The 23,551-nt window shown below is 36.8% G+C and overlaps 1 protein-coding gene across 1 annotated transcript; it reads right to left on the bottom strand.

The window, feature by feature from the left end:
- Nucleotides 1–15,451: 15,451 nt before the first annotated feature.
- Nucleotides 15,452–22,501, bottom strand: TRIM42 (tripartite motif containing 42). Its single transcript, XM_026040022.1, has 5 exons — nucleotides 22,140–22,501; nucleotides 20,201–20,907; nucleotides 18,099–18,916; nucleotides 17,179–17,406; nucleotides 15,452–15,532 (listed from the first exon to the last, which is right to left on the bottom strand). Exons 1-5 carry the CDS (start codon nucleotides 22,499–22,501, stop codon nucleotides 15,452–15,454), a joined length of 2,196 nt encoding a protein of 731 aa, XP_025895807.1.
- Between the last annotated feature and the right edge of the window lie 1,050 nt (nucleotides 22,502–23,551).

Below are 23,551 nucleotides of genomic sequence, written 5' to 3'. Positions count from 1 at the left end.
TTCTTATTTTTCCTTACAGTTAATGAAATCCAGCACATATTTCACTGATGACTTCTGTAGTTCCTTTTATAATTGAATATGAGTGTGCTGTAAGAGGTAAAGAAGTGCTTGATGGTTTTTGCTTGCTGAAGTCACGTTGCTTTCTGCAAATTTTGAGCTCTTGTTCAGCTTTGAGATTAGATAACAATTTGATCCTCCTGGAGTTGTCTTCCATTTCTATAAAAAGCTCCTAGAGATGGACTTTTATAAAGTATCCCCTCTGAACTCTTAGGTAGTAAAACAGTTCTGCAACAGAAGGGTTAAGTGTAGAATTAATAGGATTGTAGACTCTGTAATGCATTCAGTTATATGTGCTTTTTATGTGAAGAATATGTTATACAACTAGACACTTTATAAAGAAAGATGGAATGAGTATTTTGACAGGGAAAGAAAGAGGAGTAAATTAATTTTCATATGCAAACAGAATTAATTGAAAATTCTCTTGGGTATCTGTAATAAAAATATAGCAGCATAATACTCCAGAAGAATTGATATCATATGTTATAGAAAAGAGTCAGCTAAATTCAAGGTTGAATTAGTTATACATACTGATTTAAGCTTTTAGAAATGATTTTAAAAATACATTTACAGAAGCACAAAAGTCTTTTCTTTTTAGATTGTAGTATAATGAAATGATCACTTGCCAATTAATTTGCAAAATTACTGTAGGCGTAGAATCCTGAAAGTATTAGTATTTCAGAATAAAATATTTCTGTAAAGATTCAGAATGACAGTAGCTTCAGTTTTGAATCATATGTTATCCCTGCCAATATAAGCTGATTCATCTGTAGAACTCAGTATTAATAGGAGCATTTCAAACAAAGATAAATACTTGGAAGAAAAAGCCTGCTTCTTAAAATGAGAAACACTGTGTGTTACATTTAGTTTGTCAAGGAAATTATGATAAATCATTTTTAGTTCAAAGCTGGAAAGTATGATTAAGTGATCTGAAAAACTAGTGGCAATATCCATCCTAATTCCCTTCCTGGCGATTACATACTGTCTTCTGAAAGCTTAGCTTAGGCTGTAGTCAAATACAAATGCAGTAATCATCATTTTCAAGGTAGGGTGGCAACAATACCTAAGAAAATAGCCTGATTCTTAAAGGTTGCATCCCAGTTTTTATGCATGACAATATCTTCTTACTATGGAAATGTGTATGGCTCCAGAGGAGTCAGGTATTTGAAAGTCACAGGCAGTTCCTGAAAAAGACTGAGCTTTCACTTTTTCTTTAATAGAAGAAGGATTGAAAGGGATCACCAAAGAGATTAGTAGCTTCATGTTCAAAAATGGCTTTTACCAAGCCAAAAAAATAGAGATGGAGAGAAGATTTTTATAAAAACTTCAGGAATAAACAGTATGGAGGTAAAAGAGTTGTTTAAGATGATGAATGAAGCTGGCATAAACAAAAAATGAGTGCTTGGTGTCCCTGTATAAATTTATGTGGAAATTAAGAAGAACTATGAATGCACAGAATGAGTTTACTGTGCTCAAACAGTTATTCGATGTGGTTGTCTGTGATAACTGATTGGATGACTCTCCTACATCTCATACGTCTCACCTAGTCCTTTTGGAGTTTCTTGCTACCCAAAGAACACAGCTGTCTTGGGAAAGTTAAGCCAGGAGATAGTGGCAGGGGTTTTTTTAGCTAGTTTGAACTAAATGATTCTAACTGTGATGAAACTTTGAGTTTAATCTTACACATGATAGGTAAAGGCTGAAATGGTCTAGCCATCAAAGCCACATGTGCCTTCTGTGTCAAGTATTTGTTGACAGACGTGTTAGTGTATCTTGTATTAGTCTTGGGAAAGAAGGTGACTTTCATCCTTTTAGATAAAAATGTCTCAAGAATTTGAAGATAAGTGTTGAAACCATATTAAGTTCACTTAAACAGTAAATCAAGTTAAACACTGGAAACATATAGAAATAGAAGGAACCTACTGAAATGACAAAAATAGACACCTAAAACAAGGTGTTCAATTCAGATCATTAGGAATATTTTATGGAATGTTTATAGCGCAGTACAAATGAGAACTACAGCAACCAGAGCTCATTTATAGTGTTTGTGAATATCTTCTCAGATAACAATATATTGATAAAATAAGTGCCTGATATGCTTATTGTTTCTAAAGTTTTGTCTGGTACTTAGGCAAGAATGGAGGTAATTTTAATATATGTAAACTACATATATTGCTAAGGATCAATTAAGTTTTGTTTGGTGATCCTATCTAAATAATCACCAAATTCATGAAACCTGTTCTAGGGTAAAAAGATTCCGTCTTAGAGGAATCCTTTTATTTGAGAAAAGAACTAGCAGAAGTTACTCCTTTTTTACAAACCATTTCAAATACATTGTGTAAGATGTAGTAACTGTTGAAGACGACAATCTACTGAAGTAATGCAGGATGTAAAATAAACTGTGGTAACTTCTCAAGATCAAATTAAGCTCCTAATTAAAGTTGCATGACTCAAGTTTAAAATAGACTACATAAAAAGGGGAAATGTGAGGTTATGTGCTGWATTACCAAAAACCAAAGTAGCTGTGTGTCATGAAGAAGTTGTTTTTACTTAAGTAACTGTTTTTCAGGATTCAGGCACTAAATTCCATTACTTTCTACCAGAACCACTTGTATAGGCTATAAAATTCTTCTGAAAGGCAATTCTATTGAATTTACTGAATAAATGAATAATTACACCACAGTGAATGTATCTTTTTCTAAAACCAAATTACAGAATAGGGAAGGATATTTTGCTAAAGTTAACTGATCTAATCCTTATCTGGCAGCTGGCCATTGGCAGGAGTAACTCTTCTCTGTCAGATATTCCTAGAATTTTAGGAATAACTTAAGTGTTGCCAAGGCACGTGCAAGCCTTGGAAGGTCTAAGGGATCTATTTTGTTGATATAGATGTCAATGTAAACGAGTAATGCAGCCTATTCCTGTCAATAATTTAACAAATTGCCAAATTACAAATCCATTTAGAGATTGTTGCTCCACCTTTCCTCCAGCCAGTTTGCTGTCAACCTGTCACGCAAGCAGACAGGCCCTTGCTTAAGTCATGTCTCCTGTGCAGGACTCCACATCAAGGGGTGTTTTTGTTAGGGATAGAAGGAATTAACCCTTTGTCTAAAGAACACAARTTGTATTTGCAGTTAATCAGTAGGAGAATTTTGCCACAGGGAGCTGATTGATATATTCCTTGATGATCACTGTCCTGTTTCTTTACATCATAAATCCAAATTGCTTCACCACCTCCACTGCTGACTGCTAGACAGTAGCTTTCCTTACACACCTCTACATATGGTGTTTTTTGTCCATTGCATCAGTGTCAACCAACAATTGATCACATAACAACTTGTAAATCCGTGTCAGTGGTTGCTGCCTCAGACTTAATTGCTGCTGTGGATGGCTGAGAGGTGCCCGTATTGAGCAGTAAGCGCAGCCGAAACTGGCTGGGCATCTGTTGAGCACTGCGAACTGTACAAGCACTTCCCGAAATCAAACTCTGCTGTTTAAAGAGGAACATAACATGCGTATGATCTCGAGCCTTTTGGAAGATTTGTTTGACAATAACACTTTCATTTCCTCGGTTATAGCACTGTTAGATAATGGATTAGCTGATTCAAAAAATTTAGCTGAGTTTTTTTGTTCTTCTAATGAAGATCAAGTAGCCATGGACTGAATTGAGAAGCTTCACAGCTTGTATTTTTCTATCATAGTTCTGAAAACCGTGATATTTGTATACTGTACAGGAGACCTTATGTCTTGCTGCACAAATGGATTTAGCTGTATGTAACTGCCCTTCCAAAGAATGCAGTTAAACACTCTGAATAGGATTCTAGTTTGTCTTTATAAAAAAAAAGTCCAAAAAAAGTAAGTGCATAGGACTGGTTCCTCAGAAACATCATGACAGCAGTAGGCACCTAAGCTGACCAGGAGCTAGTGCCAAGGAGACGGATGTTTCTGCCAGCTGTGCAGTGGATAAAGTGTCTGAGGAGTGATTTGAAATTTTTTGATTACTGCCAGGCTCGAATAACTCGTACCCATCAGCAACTTGACACCTCTAACTCAGAACGTTTGGACAGTCACTTCCAGATATGTGTTCCTCTGACAAAGAATCTTTTTCTTATTAAGCAATAAGAGGCTAATGTTATTATCTTAGTTACATCTGCTTTCAAAACCCCATTTTGAGAGATTTTGAACAGACACTTGAAACTCAGTATTTTTGTACAGAAATTACTGTACTCTTGAATTATCAGTCAACCCAAAGCCTTACTTATGAAAATATTACTGTAATTAGGCTGATGTGGGTAATACAGGGAGTGACCCACAGGGTCATGCAGGGAATCCCATTCATATGGTCGTACAAAATATGGCTGCTAACCTGCATGCTTAAATATCCATGCTGTATAGTTTCAGTGGGCAAAAATGTTTTCACCTGAGATTTCAACATCTCTGGCCAGAACAAAGCAAGTATTTTCTCAAATTAACACCTAGGATACCCAGGGAATTCAGACTAGATAAAATGATAACAGAGTCCTGCTTCCCATCTATATAGGAAATGACTCATGCTTGAGATGCACTAGCTCTCCAGAGAGGCAAGGACAGCTATTGATTTGATTGAAGAAGTCTTAAAATTATCTACTGATTAAACTAATGCTTAAGAAATCCATAATATTGAGGGTAAAGGTTTGCCTGTGAATAGAACCATAGGAAAGATTTGGGTACCCTAAATTAAGATTTTTTTCCATGGAGGCAAAGTTTTAAGATACAGGATTTGGATGTGAGCTGTCCTAATTTTAAGTATCCTTGTAGTTTAATAATGGGTGATAAAAAGATATAGCAAATAAGAAATACAATTAAATCCAGAATAAATATATGGCTTCCCTTTATTTTTATACACTTTCCTCTACATCTATGGTAGTTGTGTTATCTGTGATGAAATATCTCCAGACATTCTATCTTCGTTCAGGTGATCTGTAAGGCCATATATTTTCTTCACGTGTGTCTTATAGCCTCCTCAGGTAGATTCACAGACGGGACTCTGATTTGGAGCACATAACTATGCTGATGTAAAGCATATTTTCATACACATTGTAGGAAAGAACTTCTAAGGCGAGATTGTCTGAGTGTGCACACTGTCCAACTAATGTTAAAAAATAGCTGTATTTCCAAGGGTTAGGTTTGTTCAGTCTACAACCATTCTGGAATGCTATAATTCTGATATTTTTTTATACCCTTTATCCTCTTTAATGCCAGATCTTTGGCTTAGCTCCAGACTATATTTTGGCTCTGTACAGTCCTTAGCTTCTTTAACTCCAGGTCTCATAACATACATTCTGTTTTTATCTCCTGACTGCACTATGAGATCTGTGTATTAAACTGGGATGAGGCTTTAAAGGTGTGTACTTTTACACTTTCTTGTTTCCTTCTGAAATACATCCTGGAAGATGTTTTTTCAGTCATGCTTGGTATCAGCACAGTGGACCCTCCRTGCTTGATTGTTTCCTATTACTGCAATAACATCATGAGGCACAGAAACTGGTGCAAAACTAATTAGGGTTTGTGAAAGATGGAAATAGAAGCATTAGGCAATGGATTTTTCAAAAACTTGTAGGGATGCCATTTGCTCCAAGCAGCAGTGTCACAGAAACAATCTAATCTCAAAGAATGAGATGTTATGCAATAACTTTTCATATTAGATAGAATAAGAAATAACATAACAGAATATTATGAAATAATGGATCAGAAAAAATGTGAAAATTAATGTGAAATAAAATAACATATAAATAACATCTAAAGGTACTCGAGCAATGTCTGTAGCATCGTTATGTAGTATGAAAACTACAGGGTAATGGATTCTGAAGTCACATTCTGGAGTACAGAAAACTTGGATCAACTTTAGTTCATGGACACTAATGCTGACATATATTTTTGTGAGACATTTAATGGGCAGGGAAATTCTGGCTGACATAGAGGCTTTCCTTTAGATTTCAAAGTGAGAGTACAGGATTTAGATGAAAGCCTGTAGCATTTATTATGAAAGAGTGATTTTTATCTTGAAAGAGGTTTCAAGACACTTGCTGTGAAGGTTTCCTCCTCTGCTCTGTTAGTTTCTTGCTTATCCAGGAAAGACTTTATTTTTTTTTTTTTCTCCCCCCTCTCCATCCTCTGACTCCTGATTCAATTCTGCTAGTATAGAATTTTTGGGCAACGTTTTGCCATCAGTAGTATCTGGGATAATGGCTTTGTCTTCACTCATTAAGCTACAATAGATAGAATTGGTTGGAAAATGCAGCGTGCCATTTTGTCTCACTGGGATCAACGTTTTCTTGCTAGAGAGAGGAGAAAAACAGAGGGGGGGGAGAAGAGAGAGAAAGAATAGTTAATTTGCTAAGACAAAGGCAAACTAAATTATTTTAATTAGTAATAAGATAGTGTAAACTCCTAGGGTAACAGGTGTGTATAAGGAAGAAAATGTATTCACTTTCTAAAGTTCTCCCGCATCTTACTGACTCAGGCACAGTCACAGAAGAGTTTTGCTTAGCATTATAGTGCCTAAGTTTTAGTGTCTGGCAATATAGCAGAACATGTTCTCCAGGCTAAATGCAGGGAAAGAATTTGGAAATGAGATGATCCACAAAGCTGGTATAAAATGCCAGCAACTAAGAGAGGGAGTTTTAATGGGTTGATCTGAACAGGGTTACTTGTGTGGATCTTCTAACTAAAGGGCCTCTTTCCTTAGCATCCCTCCGGGGCTTCTGAAGGGAGATAATCTGTTCAAAGCATCTGTTTTGCTCCATTGAATGTTAAGGGAAGAGCCTGTTCCTTAAATCAGTTTTCATTAAAATTGCTTCAAGCATCTTGAAACTACAGACCAAATTTGCTCCCAGAATTTTTTTGACTGGATCATTTCTTCCATGTCCAAARGAGAGCAAAGATCCAGATCCATTCATTTTCAGAGTGAAAAAGTTGGCCTCAAGCTCTGTCCAGATTGTAAAAATGATTGATATATTCCTGTCAAACGTTCACAAATGCTCCACTTCAAATGTTCTGTTTCTGTTGGATTGTTCCAGCACCTCTGTTATGTGTTTTTCAGAGAGAAATTCTGAAGCTGCTATCATAACTATCTGAACACATCCCTTTCAGCATATGCTGGTTGGTGTATGCTTTGGTGTACCTTTGTGGAGAAAGCTAAACAAATATGATACATCACATTGCAGAACTTGTGCTAGAATAGCAACTTGTCATTTGCAATCCTGTTTTCCTCCTTCTCTTATATTGTGCTAATCCTGTGGTCTCAAYTTTCAAGAAACTCCAACATTATTTATTTTGGATGATGACTGACAGGAATCTTTTTCAGCTATTCTAAGTSTAACCTTTTAATTAAGTTTTCCCTTCTTACAGAATTCAATGAGCTGAGTTGTTTCATCAGTTGGTAACTATTGCCAAACACCTCTAGCATACTCATTTAGGCACAATACTGTCAGGTCTCATTGAAATTCAGGGGTGAAACTTTAGAAGTTCATGCAGATGTTGTCTCYTTTATGCCTCATCTCCTTCTTCTGGGTATCCCTGATAGTACAAAATTAACTTGGTTTTAATTTATTTATACTTAGGTTAATTTACTTTACTAATTTAATTTACTTAGGTTGAAATACATCCTGAACTCCAGGAATGACTTTCCTCTTTGAAATTACGGTCATTTGCTTTCTAGAAAAGCTTGGTATAATTTGAGTTCCAGTATGTGTCACTGTGAAATAAAGTTACATGGTAGATTACTCCTAAATGTGTTTAACAAGGTTGTCACATATCACACATGCTAGAAAAAAAAAAATGTAATGGGAAGATTGCATATGGTAGCCTATTAAAACAGTCTTTTATCAAGCCTGGCTAGCCAGTGAGACAGATTGAAGCAATTCACTTTTTTTTTTTTTTTTTCTGAAATTATTTGCATTGAAATGTAAAAAGTCAAGGAAGCAAGTAAGTTTTGCCTGCCTCCTGAAGAGAAAGCCAGAGACAGTCTTTACTCAGGCAAGTATTACACCCTTTGACTTTTAGGTACCCTCTCTCCAGAGTTAGGGGTGGACATTTCCCTAGGTAATCTATAGGCAGGAGTTGGGAGTGTGAAGAAAACGGCTTAAAATAGTTTTAAAAAATATATATATATATTTCATTTTGCTTTATAAGAAAATATAGGTTAGTTGTCCCATCTTCTTTTTTTTTTTTTTTTTAATTTTAATGAAACACTGAATATAGAGTGATGATTTGCAAGATGGATATAATTAGCCTTCAATTACTATCAAATCATTTGCCACTTACACCATTTCCAAATCTCTGGCACTTTCAGTTCCTCTAATTAATGTTGTGCTGACTAATCTCTCATTGGTAAGATGTGAGAAAACAGCCTTCAAATAGGAACTGTTCTTACTTGTTGGGCACTGATGTTTGCATTGTAAATTGGAGTAATGATAGAACTGATGTGGGCTTTGGATGGATAGAAATCACTTGTATCAGAAGGTGATGAATTGGATGTTACTTTCATTATCTTCAGCTCTGTATAACCTTTTGTGCAAGGCCTTAATGCAGAAAATGTGTCACATTTAAGGCACATCAATTTTTTTTCCTGAAAATGGCTTTTAACAGCAATGTTTGGCTTTGCAAAGCCTGTGCTTTCTGTAGAATGTTCCAGAGCTTTATCAAAGCTCTAGGAACACACAATATTCCCTTCCTGCATCCTACTCACTTGGTACCTCTGAGTTTACTTGCTTTTATTTTCCAGCTGAATTTCTTGCTAACCAAGAAAGGAAATCAAAATAATGGAAATGTGACTATACCATGCATAAAGCATTTTTATTTCCCATACATTTTAAAATATTTTGTAAGTAGGTCTAGATGAAACTGTGAATCTGCAGGAGACAGACTTGCCTGAGGTAATACAGCTTTTCCATAACTCTAAAGGGTCATGCGAGCTTGGTCTTTGCACAGATAAGGACAAGGAAGGATGCAGAAACCCTATTATAAATCAAGCAATAGTTCTCTCTTCTGATTTTGAAATCTCATATTGTGAGACTTCCTGGCATCTGTGAAAGAGGGGCTATTACCCTGCCATCCATCAGTGTTGCTAAGGGACACAAAGTGTACCATCTTAGAGGTAATATAGGAGTAGTCTTATATTATCGGAAAAAATAATGGTACTATAGTTGGAGAAATTGTCTATTTTCAATTTTGCCTTTTTTTTTTTTTTTTTTTTTTGCAGTCCGATTTGGGCAATCAGAGGTGAGTAAGCTCTCCATTGCCCAAACCTGAAGTGCCTGAACTCAGTGAGCTTTTATTAGATGTATATTCCTTGTCTGTCCTCTGATACATTGCAGGGGAATTGAGAGAGCTCTGCCCTTAGCAGAAACAACGGAACTCTACCATTTTGTATGTTAAGAGGATGCAAATGTGGTTTAGAAATACAGTCTAGAAAACTCAGTTGAATAGGCCAATTTATTAGCTGGATCTCAGTGTTGTATTAAAGGAGTGTTTCTTAGTACTGAGAGAAGAACTGCATGTCTACCCCATCTTCTCATGATTACAAGATTAATACCTCTTCTTGAATGTCTGCTGTGCCACCTGTGACAGCACTGTCCTTTATGGCTGTTTTGGCAAGCCCTTCAACCTGGTGTCAGGGGAGCACAGAGGCCTTCTGCAGTCTTCAAGAAACCGAAGTGCTCTGTTAAATACTGTGCATGTCTCCATTTCTCAAATAAATTTGCTAGTAGGAAACAGGGAGTGGTTTAAGTTTGCGAGAAGGTAAAAGTTTCCAGCCTTTCAATGTATATTACTTGTGACTTTTTTTTTAGTCTCTTCCACACTCAGAAATAATTCTTCTTTTGGGAAAAGGTTCTGTGGAGACTAAGGATAAGAAAAGCTATTCTGTGAATTTTCTCTCCCTAACTAACTATCTAAAGAAACTCCATGTGGAAATATAAGACAAAACATTTCTGTAGCCCAGTAAAATTCCGGATGGATTTCTGAATGATGCACAGTAGTCTAATGCAGAGCTCTCATAGTCCCTGAGGATTCCTGCAGTGCATAGCACAGTTGGTCTGTTGTGCTTAATTAAGAATAAACTTAGCTGACATTTTTTTTTCCTGTTTTGTTTTTTTTTAGCTACTTTTAATGAGTTTTAATTTACACAAGTTAATGTTTATTTGGTTGGATAAGCTTTTTTTGGTTTGATTTCTTGTTTCATAAGGAAGCTAGGCAGTGAACTAGGGACCTTTTGAAGTTTGTTCCTCAGTGAATAATTCACTAGGAGATGGTTTGATGAGAAAAGAGCTCCACAAGGGAAAATCCTCAGATTTTTTACTAAATTGCTCCACAGTGCAACGGGCTTCTTTAGCTCCATGTAACCTTCTACCACAACGGACTCTTAGGAGCAAGTTACTTAATAAAGAAGTGCTGAAAAGGCAGGACTTGCCATTCCTTTCTGCTTGACTTCTAGACACTGTATCTTCAATTACTCCATGATTTTTCATCCTGGGTAGATACCTGCTTTTTTCACTAGTGGATAAGGATGATGGTAAATATAATTTACAAAAGCAAAACTTATTTAAATTTAGCAGGTAGAGATAATACGTGTTCAAGTGTTTTAAAAGAATTAACTCATTTTCTAAGGCATTATCTAAGGCATTCTTCAGTCCACAGAGTTACTTCTTAATAAATCTTGGCAAACTCAGCAGTCGCAAAAGAAAGCTAGTCATGTGCTGATATTTTAAAAGAAGGTTATCCAAGGAAATATAAATGGACTATTTTTACATCAACCTCAACAAGTAATAATAAAGTCTTCACATTTCCAAACATTCCCTCTATACTCTATCTGACATAGGTTAGCAAGTACTGACAGGCTCATATAGAGCCCTCCCGCTTTTTAAACACAAAATTACTTAGATTTACTTCACATTTCAGTTACAAATTGCTTAGGTCAATGTCTTATTTCAGTATTCTGTGATTTATTTTCTTATTTATTGAAGTACAGACATGTTATTTTTGCCTGGCTATAAAAATTCGTGGAGAAGATGAGATAATAAGATGCATTATCCAATAAAACAAAATTTTAAGCTTGTAATTGATATGACCGTCTGTTTGCTGCTTCTCAGCTCCAATTTAATTTTGATATTGAAGAGGAAGAAATGCCTTGCTATAGAGGGAATAATAGAGGCAAAAAGTTGACAGTCTCAGAAGGGAGCAGGAAACTTTACAAAGGAAAATATTTGTGCGCTGTGACACTAAGAGACCGTCTGCGGTTGAAAAAACTCTTAAGCGATGCCTTAATGAGAGCTGGGAGAATATCTCAATGTGCCCACTTTGTTCTTAGGCTTTTCTGTTGGCTGTTGTTACTGTTAGACACAGCGGATAACATTAGATAGAGCTTTTGTCTAAGCTCAGTGTTCTTGTTGTATAGGTCATTCAGGGAACAGTAATATGGGAATATTTATTCATCTAGCAAGTTGTGTAGATTAAAAGTGTTTCCCAGAGTCCTTTCAGTCATGAACTCAAAGCCAGTTCTTCAGCTTAGCAGGGGTTTTGGAGCATCAAGTTCTGCATTATTAGTATGTATTTTTCTGAACTTCAAAAAATGCATCAAAGATTTAGGTTTTGGATGGTTACATTTTCTTATGACCCCCATTCTGATTTGTAACCTTCAGATAAACAGCCCTGGGAGAACAGAGCCCATTCAGAGTTGTCTGCACAAATCAGTAACATTCAGTAATATATTTAGTAATATTAAAATGAAGTAACAATGCTTCCTGTGTAAGCTTTCTCACGAAAAGCTGAACATTTCAAAGGGTGGAATTGCTGATAAATACAAAGTCCTATCTGTTTTGTAGAAAATAAAAAATTTGTGTTTGCTGGAGGAAAACATATTTTTTTTTCCCCCCAGGGAAGTTACAATATGCCTAAATGACTTGAAGACTACAAGCATTGAGGGTCTTTTTTTAAAAAAATGAAGACCTTTTCCCTGCAGCTTGTGAATCTGGTGAAATATTCTTACTACATTTGACATTCTACAACAGAATTAATTTCTTGATCTTAGATTTGCTAAGAGTTGTTGCCCACCATGAGCTGGTAGAAGTAAGTAATGCAAAAACCACGTAGTAACTAACACATTTATAAATGCAAAGGCACACTCAGGAAATTCTTATTTGCAGCCTGAAATCCCAGAATTTATAAAGTCTGTCTCAGTTACTATTACAGAAAGGGGGAAAAAACCCCAGTGAACTCTATTAAAAAGATTGATGCAAGGCTGGGAGAGCTCTTGACAATCAAGATTTCTCTCTGAGGTGTTGTCTAACACATGAATAGCGAAAGAAATGCTGGGAAAGGAAGCACTTTTCCCTATCAATTTTTGAAGTACTCTAAATCTAGCAAAATAACTAAATGATTGAAATAAATTCTATGTAACTGAGAAAGCAAAATGTTAAAAAGCTCGAATTCATGTCAGGAAACAGAAGCAAAGGTTTGAACTACGGGTAAGGTACATGAAGGTGAATACTAGGTCTAGTCAAGCTATCCCAGTCATTCAGCAAAGATTTTCCTTTAGTTAGGTCCCAGATTGGGGTTAGACACTTCTGGTTTGACTTTCTGAGCTGCTACGCTACATTTTCTGTGAGCTGTCTGCTCTATTAAATGTTCTTTGGAAAACAAAAAATTCCTACTGTGTTCCCTCAGCCAAAATGCACCACACTGGACAAAACTGATGGTCCTACTCTCATGGACAGGCTAGGTTTATAGATATTCTAAAAGACAACTGGTAGTGAAATAAAGTAATGACTCCTCTAATATTCAATTACATAAATGTCTTTCATTTGTTCACCTTGGCCACCTGCCCAACACAAATAGATGCTTGTTGTTCCCTAAATAAATTATGCTCTTTCTAAACTGCTCTGCAATTTGATACTTACAAGAGTTGTGTGTTTATTTACTGGCACAGGCTGCTCTGAAGATATTCAACCTTCTGTGTGTTGGCTTCTGTTACACTCATTACCTTGAAAAGTAATTATGCAAATATCGCGCTGCATTAAATTCAGGCAGGTTTTTATTTATTTATAAACATCTCAAAATTTCAATTTCAAGGCATGCTGCTGAAAAATGTGTGCCCAGGATGAGAGATGGTGCTGCCTCCCCACCCAATTGTGTAGCAAGCAGCARATAAGCAAAATTGTCCAGTTCTTTGCCTTGCCTGCTTATTGAGGGGAAAAAAAAAGTGCAGTAAATTGGGCTGTAGACATCCAATCACCATGGGATTTGGCTGTGCTCATAACAGGCAGGCATTGAACTGTATGTAAAGAAATTACACATCTTTTTCTTCCTATGGGGGGGGCAGGGAGAGGTGAAGAGGCAACCCTGGAGAAAAAGCAAAGTGAGCTGAGATAGAGATGTTTAAAAGGTAATTTGTTTGAGGTGGGGGGGGGGAAAAAAAAGCATAAGCTTTCAGCAGTCCCACAATAATTAATAAAAATCTTAACGTGTACTGTGTGGGGCCGATTCTGAGTTTCTCGGTGATATTGATAAGATTTTGCCCAACTAAAGTGAACAGGGTCGTTATTTACATGAAAAGGGAATTGCAGCTTTGCTTGGCTGTTAGAGCTGTGAACTGCAAAATAAATTTCTTAAGAGCTGTTAGGTGCAGAAGGCTGCTACAGTCAAGCTTTGCTTTGCCAGTAGTGCCGAGAGAACTTGTACACTGAGTCTGTATTGCAGTCTGATGAATATACAGAGAACCATACTCTAAGGAGCACCAAATCAGTGGGTTTCTAGGGAACTGTAACTTACATATCCTTGAAATTGAGTTAGAATGCTGCTATCTGGGGAAGGGATATAGAGTTGGGGAGTACTCTGCTTTGCTAGCTGAAGTGGTCAGATGTTTACGTTTCTGCAAAAATGTAGCAGAATTTTTCAATCACCGTGGCTAATTCTTCAGCAGAAAATGTAAATTGAATGTCATTGTTCAATTGAAAATTAGAACCTCTTTTACTTTTAATGGCCTAAACACCTGTGATAAAGACTGTGTCCATGAAAAGTATGYTGCCAAGGAAAGACTGGAGAAAGATCCTGGCAGCAGCATGCATATTAACTGAAGCATCTCTAAGAGCTCACTGGTTTGCACAAAAGGGAGAAACGGCTGCTCTCCAAGTTCAAATTCCACTTTTGCTGATGACATTGTTGCCTTTTTGTTCCGCCTCTTCCTTTAGCACATTATAATATTACTACCTTACAGTGACTATATCAAGCTAAACAAGAAAATTCAGAAATGAAAGGTACAAGAGAAATCAGATGTATTAAGCACACCTAAGTTTTATTGTTTGCCTTATTTAAGGTAGTAGATGATCCAAAATTTAATGGGTCATATTCATAATTCTGTACATGATTTTCCATATCGGGATTTGCTCTGCACTGAAGATAAAACTCAAACATGCAAATGCACGGAAGGTGTTCAGAAGGGCTAAAATGGCCCTCATCCTATTTCTTATTCTAGTTAAACTCCCCAGTTGAAAGTATGCAGACAAAGGCTTGATAAATATATTTAAATATATATGAGATGTGTGTAAGCACATATGGGTATGTGTCGATGCATACAGGCAGATAGGTAGATATGTATGTACACACTTGCTTCATAGGGCTTGAGTGAGAGAACACTATGTAAGACCCTCCCGGCACAGAGGATGGCATTAGCTATTACTCCTTGTCACTTCAGCACCGTAGCTGGCCTGCTTGGGGAGTCAGAGCTGCTGATTTTACCTGCAGCTACTTTTAACAACCTGCTACACTACATCTCACAAAGGTGACCTTCACAAGAGTCGAGTAAACCTGAGTGTGACTACGTAAGGGCATAAGGAGCCATGGCTTTCTCTGCCTCGTTCTTGGGCTCTTGTCCCGCTTGCTGCCAGCTTCGTTGTGCGCATATGTGTACACCAGAGAGCTGTGTGAGGCTGAGAACAGTTGTGGGTATAGAACAACTCTTTCTGTGCTTCAAAGATGTATGAAGTGCATTATAGGTTACTGCAGGTCTGTATGAACTGTATTAAATCATCTCAGAAGAAATAATAATCAGGATATTGCAAAATCATGTATTAATTTTCTTTGAAAGCGCAAAGTCCTTTCAAGTAGACTAATGGGTTTTACACTGTGTATTTATGCATAACATAGCATTTTTGATGGATCTTGGTGCTACATCTGAATTAAAAGGGATAAAGATAGGATTATTTATTTATTTATTTATAAGTTGTAATAATAGTCTAAAGAGCTCTCTCTCTCACATATCTGGCTGCTAACTTCATTGGGAAAGGAGTAATCGCATAAAAAAGCATAGATATTTTCCATTACTTCAGCAAAAAAAAGAAGTCCTGGATTGATTCTTTGTCTATGTATGCAGAGCATCTTGGAAATTCCTCCGAATTCCCCACCTGCCTTCGACTTTCCCCTGTTCCTCTGGAGTGATTATCTGCAAGAAGGATACGAGAATGCATTCGAGTAGAGAAGAGGTACACATACTTAGTATTTTGAGAATAACATTTAATATTTAACAGCATCTTTTGTGGGACTTGGTATATTGGTGTCATAGCATCACTTTTAGTTTACAGAATAAAACAGCACCTGCTGCCTAACGAAACTTTCCATCACCTTCCTCCCCCTTGTAGTTTGGTGCTTGAGCTCCCATGACCTTTCAGACTCATCACAGTCATATTTCCTGCAGACACTATGACTGTTGCACACACAGAGAAATAGTGTTCTGCATAAATGCCTTTTTAAAATTCAGTTGTATTTCTTTTAAATAAGTTCTTCTTAAATTAACTTCTACACAGATTTTCTATGTAGGTATTCTGATATAATGCAAAAGGAATAGAGATAGTTATTTAAGAAAAAGGATTTATAAAAGTCTGTCATATATGCTGTCTCATTTCCATTTGCTATGGAGTTCTATACTTCTGTAAATTACAGCAGATGTTAAGTGAGTTTGTGTTTCTTTGGAATAATAATATGACTGTGTTGCTTGCAGAAAGAACTACTTTCAAAAGAAAAATCAATGTAGGAGTCCAACAGGTCAGATAAAAAAAAAAAAAAAAAAGAAAGAAAATACTGTGCTCGGTGTTTTAAGTGTAGGTATTCTGGGAGCTGTTATTAGCTAGAGCTATTTTGGGAGGTGTCATTTATCATTAGAACTCACCAAGTGAGTGAGATGTCTGAACACCATTTTAAAGTTAGACTTTTGCTGTCTAAATGTGGCAAGGGACCAGGGGCCTGGGAAGAGATCGCTCCTGGTGCAATTGATGCAGGAAAAAGGCAGAAATGCTGTGGATTGAAACCACAGAGAATGAAACTCCTGTTTCCATTCCTTGGGGAGAGATTCCATTCCTTGCTGTGGAACCCACCTGCTTTATGTGCATTGCGGTTCCTCAAAGCACAATTTACTGAGTGTGCAAACCTTTCTTAGAATAATTCACTCCCACAATTTATCACAGAAAAAAAATGTATTAGATAATGTATTTTGGGTTGAAGGTTGGAAAACTAAAAGGGCCTTGGTAAGAGATGCAGGATGCTCAGATGGTGTGCAAATTAAACTAAGAAATGTCTTAACTTCTGATACCTTTTTGAAAAGCTTTCTACTTTACTTATACTACTCATACTTATAAACTAGATCTTCCTTTCAACACTTGTCCTTCTCTTCTAAAAACCCAGTAGAGGATACTCATGGCCAAAGGTGCCAGAGTATCTTCTTGATCTTTGGTTTGGAAGAAATAGATTTCTTCTTCTGCTTCATGGCTGTCCTCTTGTTCTAGCATGAAAGTTTTTGAATCTGAACGTTCAGACTCTTACTCCGTGTGTCAAAGGAAATAACACAGAGGCCGTCTCTGCCCTGCAGTAACGCAAGCACTTCAAATGAGTTAACAGATGTAATCCTAACAGATCCCCCTTGATAGAAAAAGAGAGGCATTCCTATCAGGGCAAGCTAAGGCAAACTGAGGTATGAAGAACAATATATGGAAAATTCCAATATAACCATTAACATCACTTGCCTAAGAGAAGCCTTTCATCTAAAGGCAAAAATATTAAAAGGATTCTATAAAGCATGGGGAAACTCTCAGGTACCTTACAAACGTCACTCCATTCACCTGGACCACTTATATTGACAGCACGGACTTTAAACATATACTCTGTATTTGGATCCAGATGTTGAATCTCAAGATTCTGTTGCTTTATGTTGCTCAGCTGGCCAGCTAGTTGTGTCTGGATAGTGTTATCAGGACTAGTAGCAACAACTTCATAAAATTCTACCTCAAAGAAATCCACAGCCTCTGTTGGACAGGTCCAGTAAATCTGTGAAGAGAAAAAAAATCTACAGGGTACAAATTACATACTTCCAATTCTTGCTTATTTTCAGACTTTAATTTTAAATGTCAAAGCAGCTGAAATTCTATAGCAGGAAATATATATGAAAGAAAGGCAATTTGGGGTCTCAACTCAGAAAATACTAAGCCTCCTTCTGGAAACTTCATAGGACTCTCTCCTAGTGCACTGAAAGCAATGCATGCTCACAGCAGTCAGCACTTTGCAGTAAGAACTAGGCATCTTATGCAACTGGCATTCTAATCTCATTATCCTTTCTGCGAAATATAACAAGGAAAATCACCCAGACATGATGTCATCATATCGAAGGGCAGGACCAGGATCAAATAATTTAATCTGAAGTACAAACATTTAAATGCAAAAATAGTACATCTATTTCTTTCTGCATTGGCCCTTTGCAGCTAATGAGGTTAAGAGATAAACTGAAGCTTAAATTGAACCCTATCGTATTCCTACTGTAGTCAGTAGACTTATATTATTACAAATGTCATATAAATATGTGTTATAAGTTGAAATGCCTCATCTCCTAAAATTAGATATTCAAATTGATACTGTAGTTTCATTTACTTAAAGTCCCCAGGGGATCAGATTGTATAAGAGCCTGAAAATATAATCATACTAGTTAGTCTTTTGTACATATCCAGAATTTATAAATGTCTTACTTTGGCAGACCTTGGGTATACAACAGTCTGGTAGATAACAACAAGTCCTGGGGCCATGACTGATTCATTCTCCGACACTTCTGTATTAGGAAAGGAAACATTCTGATATTTTCTTTCCTTTTTTGGAGTTTCATAAGCTGCATCCCAGTATGCGCACATTTCATTACGTGGTTTAGGATAATGGGGAGGTGTAGAGCTTGGTCTTCCAAGAGTTTCTCTAGTCACCGCTCCTAAATCAAGCAAGGAATTTAAAGATGGGCTTCGGTATGATGCTTGCGTGAATTCATGTGTGCTTGGAATATGCCTTGGAACCATTATGTCTGAGTTACAAGGATAGGGATACTTTTCTGCTTTACTATCTGACTGCTTTATCCTGCTACGGGATGGGAAAAGTCCCCGTAGATTCATCAAAAGTTCATCAAAGTCGAGTTGAAGTTTTTTTAAGGGATCCTCTCTGAGACGTGGGCTAGGTTGGAAAATGGAAGCAATTATGTCCTCTATTTCTTTCACCAAGCAGTGTGCAGATTGCAGAAATATAACCTGGCTTTCCTCCTTCAGAGCCTCTTTAGAGTACTGAATAAGGCCATCCATATATGATAGCTGGCTGGATGTATAGTTTATGTATTCTAAAATGTCCTTCTGTTTTTTAAGTTCAATGTTCTCAAGTAACTCCATCATCTCCTTCTCTTGTTCATGAAGAACCATGCGTAATTTTAAGAATCCATTTCTTATCTCCTTCCTTTTAGTGTCTTTGTAGGCCTTGAAGTTATTTTTTAATAGGAGAACTTCCATTAGATCATTATCAACCCCATGGCGTACTGTAAAACAAAAATCAGGTCAGTAGTTCCAAATTCATACTGAAATGTAATTACAAGAGCCAGAAGATGGACTGTAGCTTAAAGAGATTTCAGGTTGGTGAGAACCTGAGACAAGAGTGAGGTTTCTAGTGTTCTGCTGTCATCTCTACTGTTGGAAAGTCCTGAGGGAGGTTACTTGAGTTAAAATGCTCAGATTTGAGTGTATAAAATAAAGTTATTACTTCGCTTAAATTTATCTCCCCTCCACTCCAAATGGAATAGATGATTCTTCATTACATGGGAAATGAATGGGAAATTAATGAAACAATTTATTGCAGTTCTGTGTTATCTTTGAAAACAGGAAGTAGCAAGTTAAAATAATGGTATCAAAATCACCTCTATAGCTCTCATTATGTCTGTGTTGGATAGTACATTCCTCTGATGGCTGTTATGCAACAATGTGATTTACTCTCCTGACATTAAAAATTTACAACTATGAAGCATTAGAATCAAAAATACCAAAGGCTGATTTTAAATTTTAGTGGAATTCAGCTAACATCTTGAAACAAAATTGCATTACAATATCTTGTAGAAATATTCTGCATCTTTTATTTTTCCCAACATTTAGACTGTTTGGAAATCAGGAAATTAATGATCCTAATGGTTTCCTATTGGCTCCCCTTTGTCTTTCTGAATTGTATTTTCTGTCCAAATGCCATGGTCCCAACATCTATGAAGTTATATGCAAAGATCAAAATAATTAAAAGAAATTCATGAAATCCCAGTCTTTGTTCAGCCACTCATTTGCTATGTATAAATCTCATATAAAAAGAGGGGTGTTATTGTGCCACAACAGCACAATGTAGGTGACCACCTGACACCTTAATCAACATAGATAAAAGCAGAAAAAATTCTGAAGGAGGAAAATACAACTTGCTTTCTGGGGAAGTCACTCAAGTGTAAATTTCTGATTAAAAAATATTTACTGTTTTATCATGCAGGCAGTATGTTGTATTTATTCCACACTAGTTTTGCAGTATGAAATTGAACTTCACCTCCCTAGCTGCACATTTATGTTTCTGTCCCATGTGTAGCTCTCTCTAACTCTCTAATAGTTGAGTCTGGCTCCTGTTTCACACAATTAGGAGCTTGTTCCTGTTGTGTCTCCACAGTGGGAATAAGCCACCTTTCTGATGCTTGTGTTGTGCAGAAAATTAGAGGATGACATGGCCTCTAAAGCAGGTGTTCGAACTTCCTTCCCAAAAAGATATGGCAAAGTGTGAAAAAAGCAAGAGAAATACAAACCTTTCTTAAACTTTGCAATAGCATCAAAAAGGGAAGCAGCCTCTTTTGAGCATGCCACTGTCAGAGGAATAGTGTCATGATCGTTGTGCAGTGAGTTCTTGCAGAACTCGCAGATGAGCTCATGGTCATCCAGACAGTATTCAGAGAGGTTTGAGCTGCAGTGCAGTATGCAGCGCCACTCTTCATGTTCTTCTTGGTATGCTTTGGTGAAAATGTGATCTTGAGCACCAGTCTCAATATGATATATATGCAGGCACTCATTACAGTAATTAATTCCACATGTTCTACACTTTTTGGTTGCCTTTCTTTTTTTCTCCCTGCAAGCTTCGCAGTAGATTGGTCTTTCACTGCGGTCAAATCTCCACCTCAGAAAGCCATGTCTGCGCATGTATTTCTTGGCTAGTTTGGCCCTCAGGTAATTCTTCCTCAGCTGAATCTTACTAGCATAGGGGAGGCAATGGGCTTTGTTACACACTGGGCATATGATGATGAAAAAATTTTCAGTCACTTCAGCTTTGTTCTTGCGTTTAGTTATACAYCTCTCACAAATGCAGTGGTTGCATGGCAGCATAAATGGTTGAAGGAACAGTCGTTTACACAGTGGACAGGCGAGCTGGTCACGGAAGGCATGGCCTGAGACATCCCTTTCCAGGGTAATGACAGAGGCATCGCTTCCAGTTCGCATTCTTGACAAAACATCTTTTGACCTACATTAAATACATACAGAAAAAGAAATCCTAAACATAAGCCGTCTGAATATTAGAATGCCATCTCATCAGCAAAATTGATAATATAATTGTGCTTTGCATGCCAATCATTCTTTTATTCTGAGAGTTTTTTTATTTAAACAACTCGATTAGCATTATCAGGAGTCCACTCTTCTTTTTTCATAATTATTATTGAATAAATATTGCCAATAAATAAACAGACATTGCAGGTCTGTCCTAATTTGTTGGGTTACTTTTGGTTGCCAAACAGGAATAGTACAGATCATTTTAGTACAAATTGAAGTGCCTTTTTTTTTTTTTTTGCTTTTTTGATTTTTTTTTTCAAAAATGAAAACAACAAATAACCAAGGTGAAGAAAAACACTTCGTGCAATTCAATTGGAACACTTTGTTTTGTTTCACCAGGTACTAAATGCTTTCTTTTACAATCCCATTGGTAAGATTTTTAGAAGAAATTTGTTTTAATGAAAGCTTAAAGACATAAATGTCAAAATGTTTTGGGGGGAATTTCTAGGTAGAATATCTCATTAAGAAAATAGCACAAGTAAATGGTTTACTACATCAGAAAGTATTGAAGAAATTTCTGCTTCTTTTAGCAAACCACACTTACATAACTTCATGCTAATATTTTCGTAATTTTAAAAATATTTGAATTATTTTTGATTTTTCAAATTCAATGAAGATAGTCTTTAGTACCAGTAGCAGCCTTATTATCATGGATTTTTTTTTATCTTAAATGCCAAGAGTTTCAGATGTGGAAAAACATTTTGGATTATCCTTTTTATGGAAGAGGCCTGACTCTCAGGACATGCTAAATCCCCTTTACCTTCAAATCTTGATTGCTGTAGTCTGCATCTTAGCCTGCAGGCATTATTATTTTAAAAGATCAATTGTACCTTTGTATTACTCCACGAGTAGCTAATAGAGTTTCCAGGGCTGTTGTTGCAGTCTCCCGAGTTTTTTTGCTGGCTTGCTAGCTATTCTCCAAAGGCATTAGAGAAATACCTTTCAGTTGACTGCTCTTTAGCTTAGTGCTTTCGTATTTAATTATTTGTCCCTTCCCTTCTGCTTTTTAGCTTCAGCTTGTAAGATAATATCCCCTTTGCTGTTTGAAATAGCTGCCAGCAGATCTTACCTTCCCAAGTGCAGCAAATCCATTAAGACATTATGCAAAATGTTAAAAGAAAAAAAAATTAAGAGATCGTTACTTACTGAACAGGCCCTAGTGATCTTGAGGGCTGTGGATGTGGTTTGGGGACAGAGCTCCTGCAGCATCTGCTTTCATAGTACTGACACGCTGAATTCTCCCCACCGCAGCAGATGCACTTGCAGTCTGGGTTATTTGCGCAAGTGCAGCAGCAGCACCAGCAGTTTGCATGCTCTGCACACGAGCAGTGGCAACACTGGCAAGCTTTGTCTTCTGCATATGGGCATGGGAAGCAGCTGCAGTTGCGCTCATTGGTAAATACAAAGCGCCAGCACAAACAACATCTGTTACTTCTGCTGTTGCAAGTTACGTAGCAGCAGTCCGAGCAGCACGGCCAGGTAAAACAGGGACGTTCATTTTGGGCCATTGCTTGCTCCAGCAGACACTCAGAAGAAGTTTTGAGGTCTGATTGTTGGGCCCAGCTCTGTGCTGTGAAGATGTTCTAATATCCTGTTCCAGTCGGAACAGGATGAGGATGTCACAGTGACATATTCAAATAAGGATGCAGGCAGAATCTCATGTACCTGTAAATGACACAGTGATGACATCATCTATACAAGACTGATTATAATCATTCTTCCTTAGTTTCTCAAAATAATCTACCTCACTATTAACCACTGTAGTCAGGCCGTAACTGGTAAGAAATTTTTCATCAAAAATTTGATTTAAGATTTTAAGGGTAAGTGTCACACATGAAGGAACTAAGGTTCATGCACTTGCAATGCTTCTAGAAGTGTTTCCTTGTAACTATCTTCATTATAAGCCTTTGTCTGCCGGTGTTTATGGTCTTGAACAATGTACAGCATTCATTCCCCTCATGAATGTTTCTAAGGAAAGGGGCTAAACTTGGTTTGTGGATTCAGTGCAATTGCTCATTCTCTGTGGACTCACCTCTTTTCCCACATATGTCCCAATGTGTTCCTTGTCCTTCCTTAAACTGTCCATTTCTTTGTAAGCCCACCACTCTCCTATAATTGCAAAGTAAGGCATTATATTTTAGTCATTTAGTTACTTCATATTTGGCACCTGTGCTACTTCATTTAGGTGACCTGCTACATGATTTAAATTGCAATTTTTAAAAATCTACTTATAGGATAATCATTTTAAATAAAAATAATTGTAGAAAAATAAAAGCTTTCAATATGCTAGTAGCTTACTCTAGTACTTGCATCTAAAAAAAAAACAAAAAAACAAAGCAAACAAAAAAAAGAGTTACCTGTAACTGACAGCTGAAACAGCTTATTCTCTTACTTAAAAATGTTAGGGACAGTGGYATCTATATGGTACATTTCCAATAATGGTGGCCTCTGTACTGTAGGTTACTAGGAGTTTCTATAGCAATTCAGCTTGTGTTAATGGGTTAATGTATAACTGTGAGTTACTAAGATAGGTCTTGGCATAGTTTACTGTAACAGCT

This window comes from Nothoprocta perdicaria, unplaced genomic scaffold, assembly GCF_003342845.1.
Source record: "Nothoprocta perdicaria isolate Ctin4 unplaced genomic scaffold, notPer1 scaffold_25, whole genome shotgun sequence".
Lineage (NCBI taxonomy): Eukaryota > Metazoa > Chordata > Aves > Tinamiformes > Tinamidae > Nothoprocta > Nothoprocta perdicaria.
Note: the sequence above shows the minus strand (reverse complement) of the source record. Positions and strands in the feature narration are given on the sequence as shown.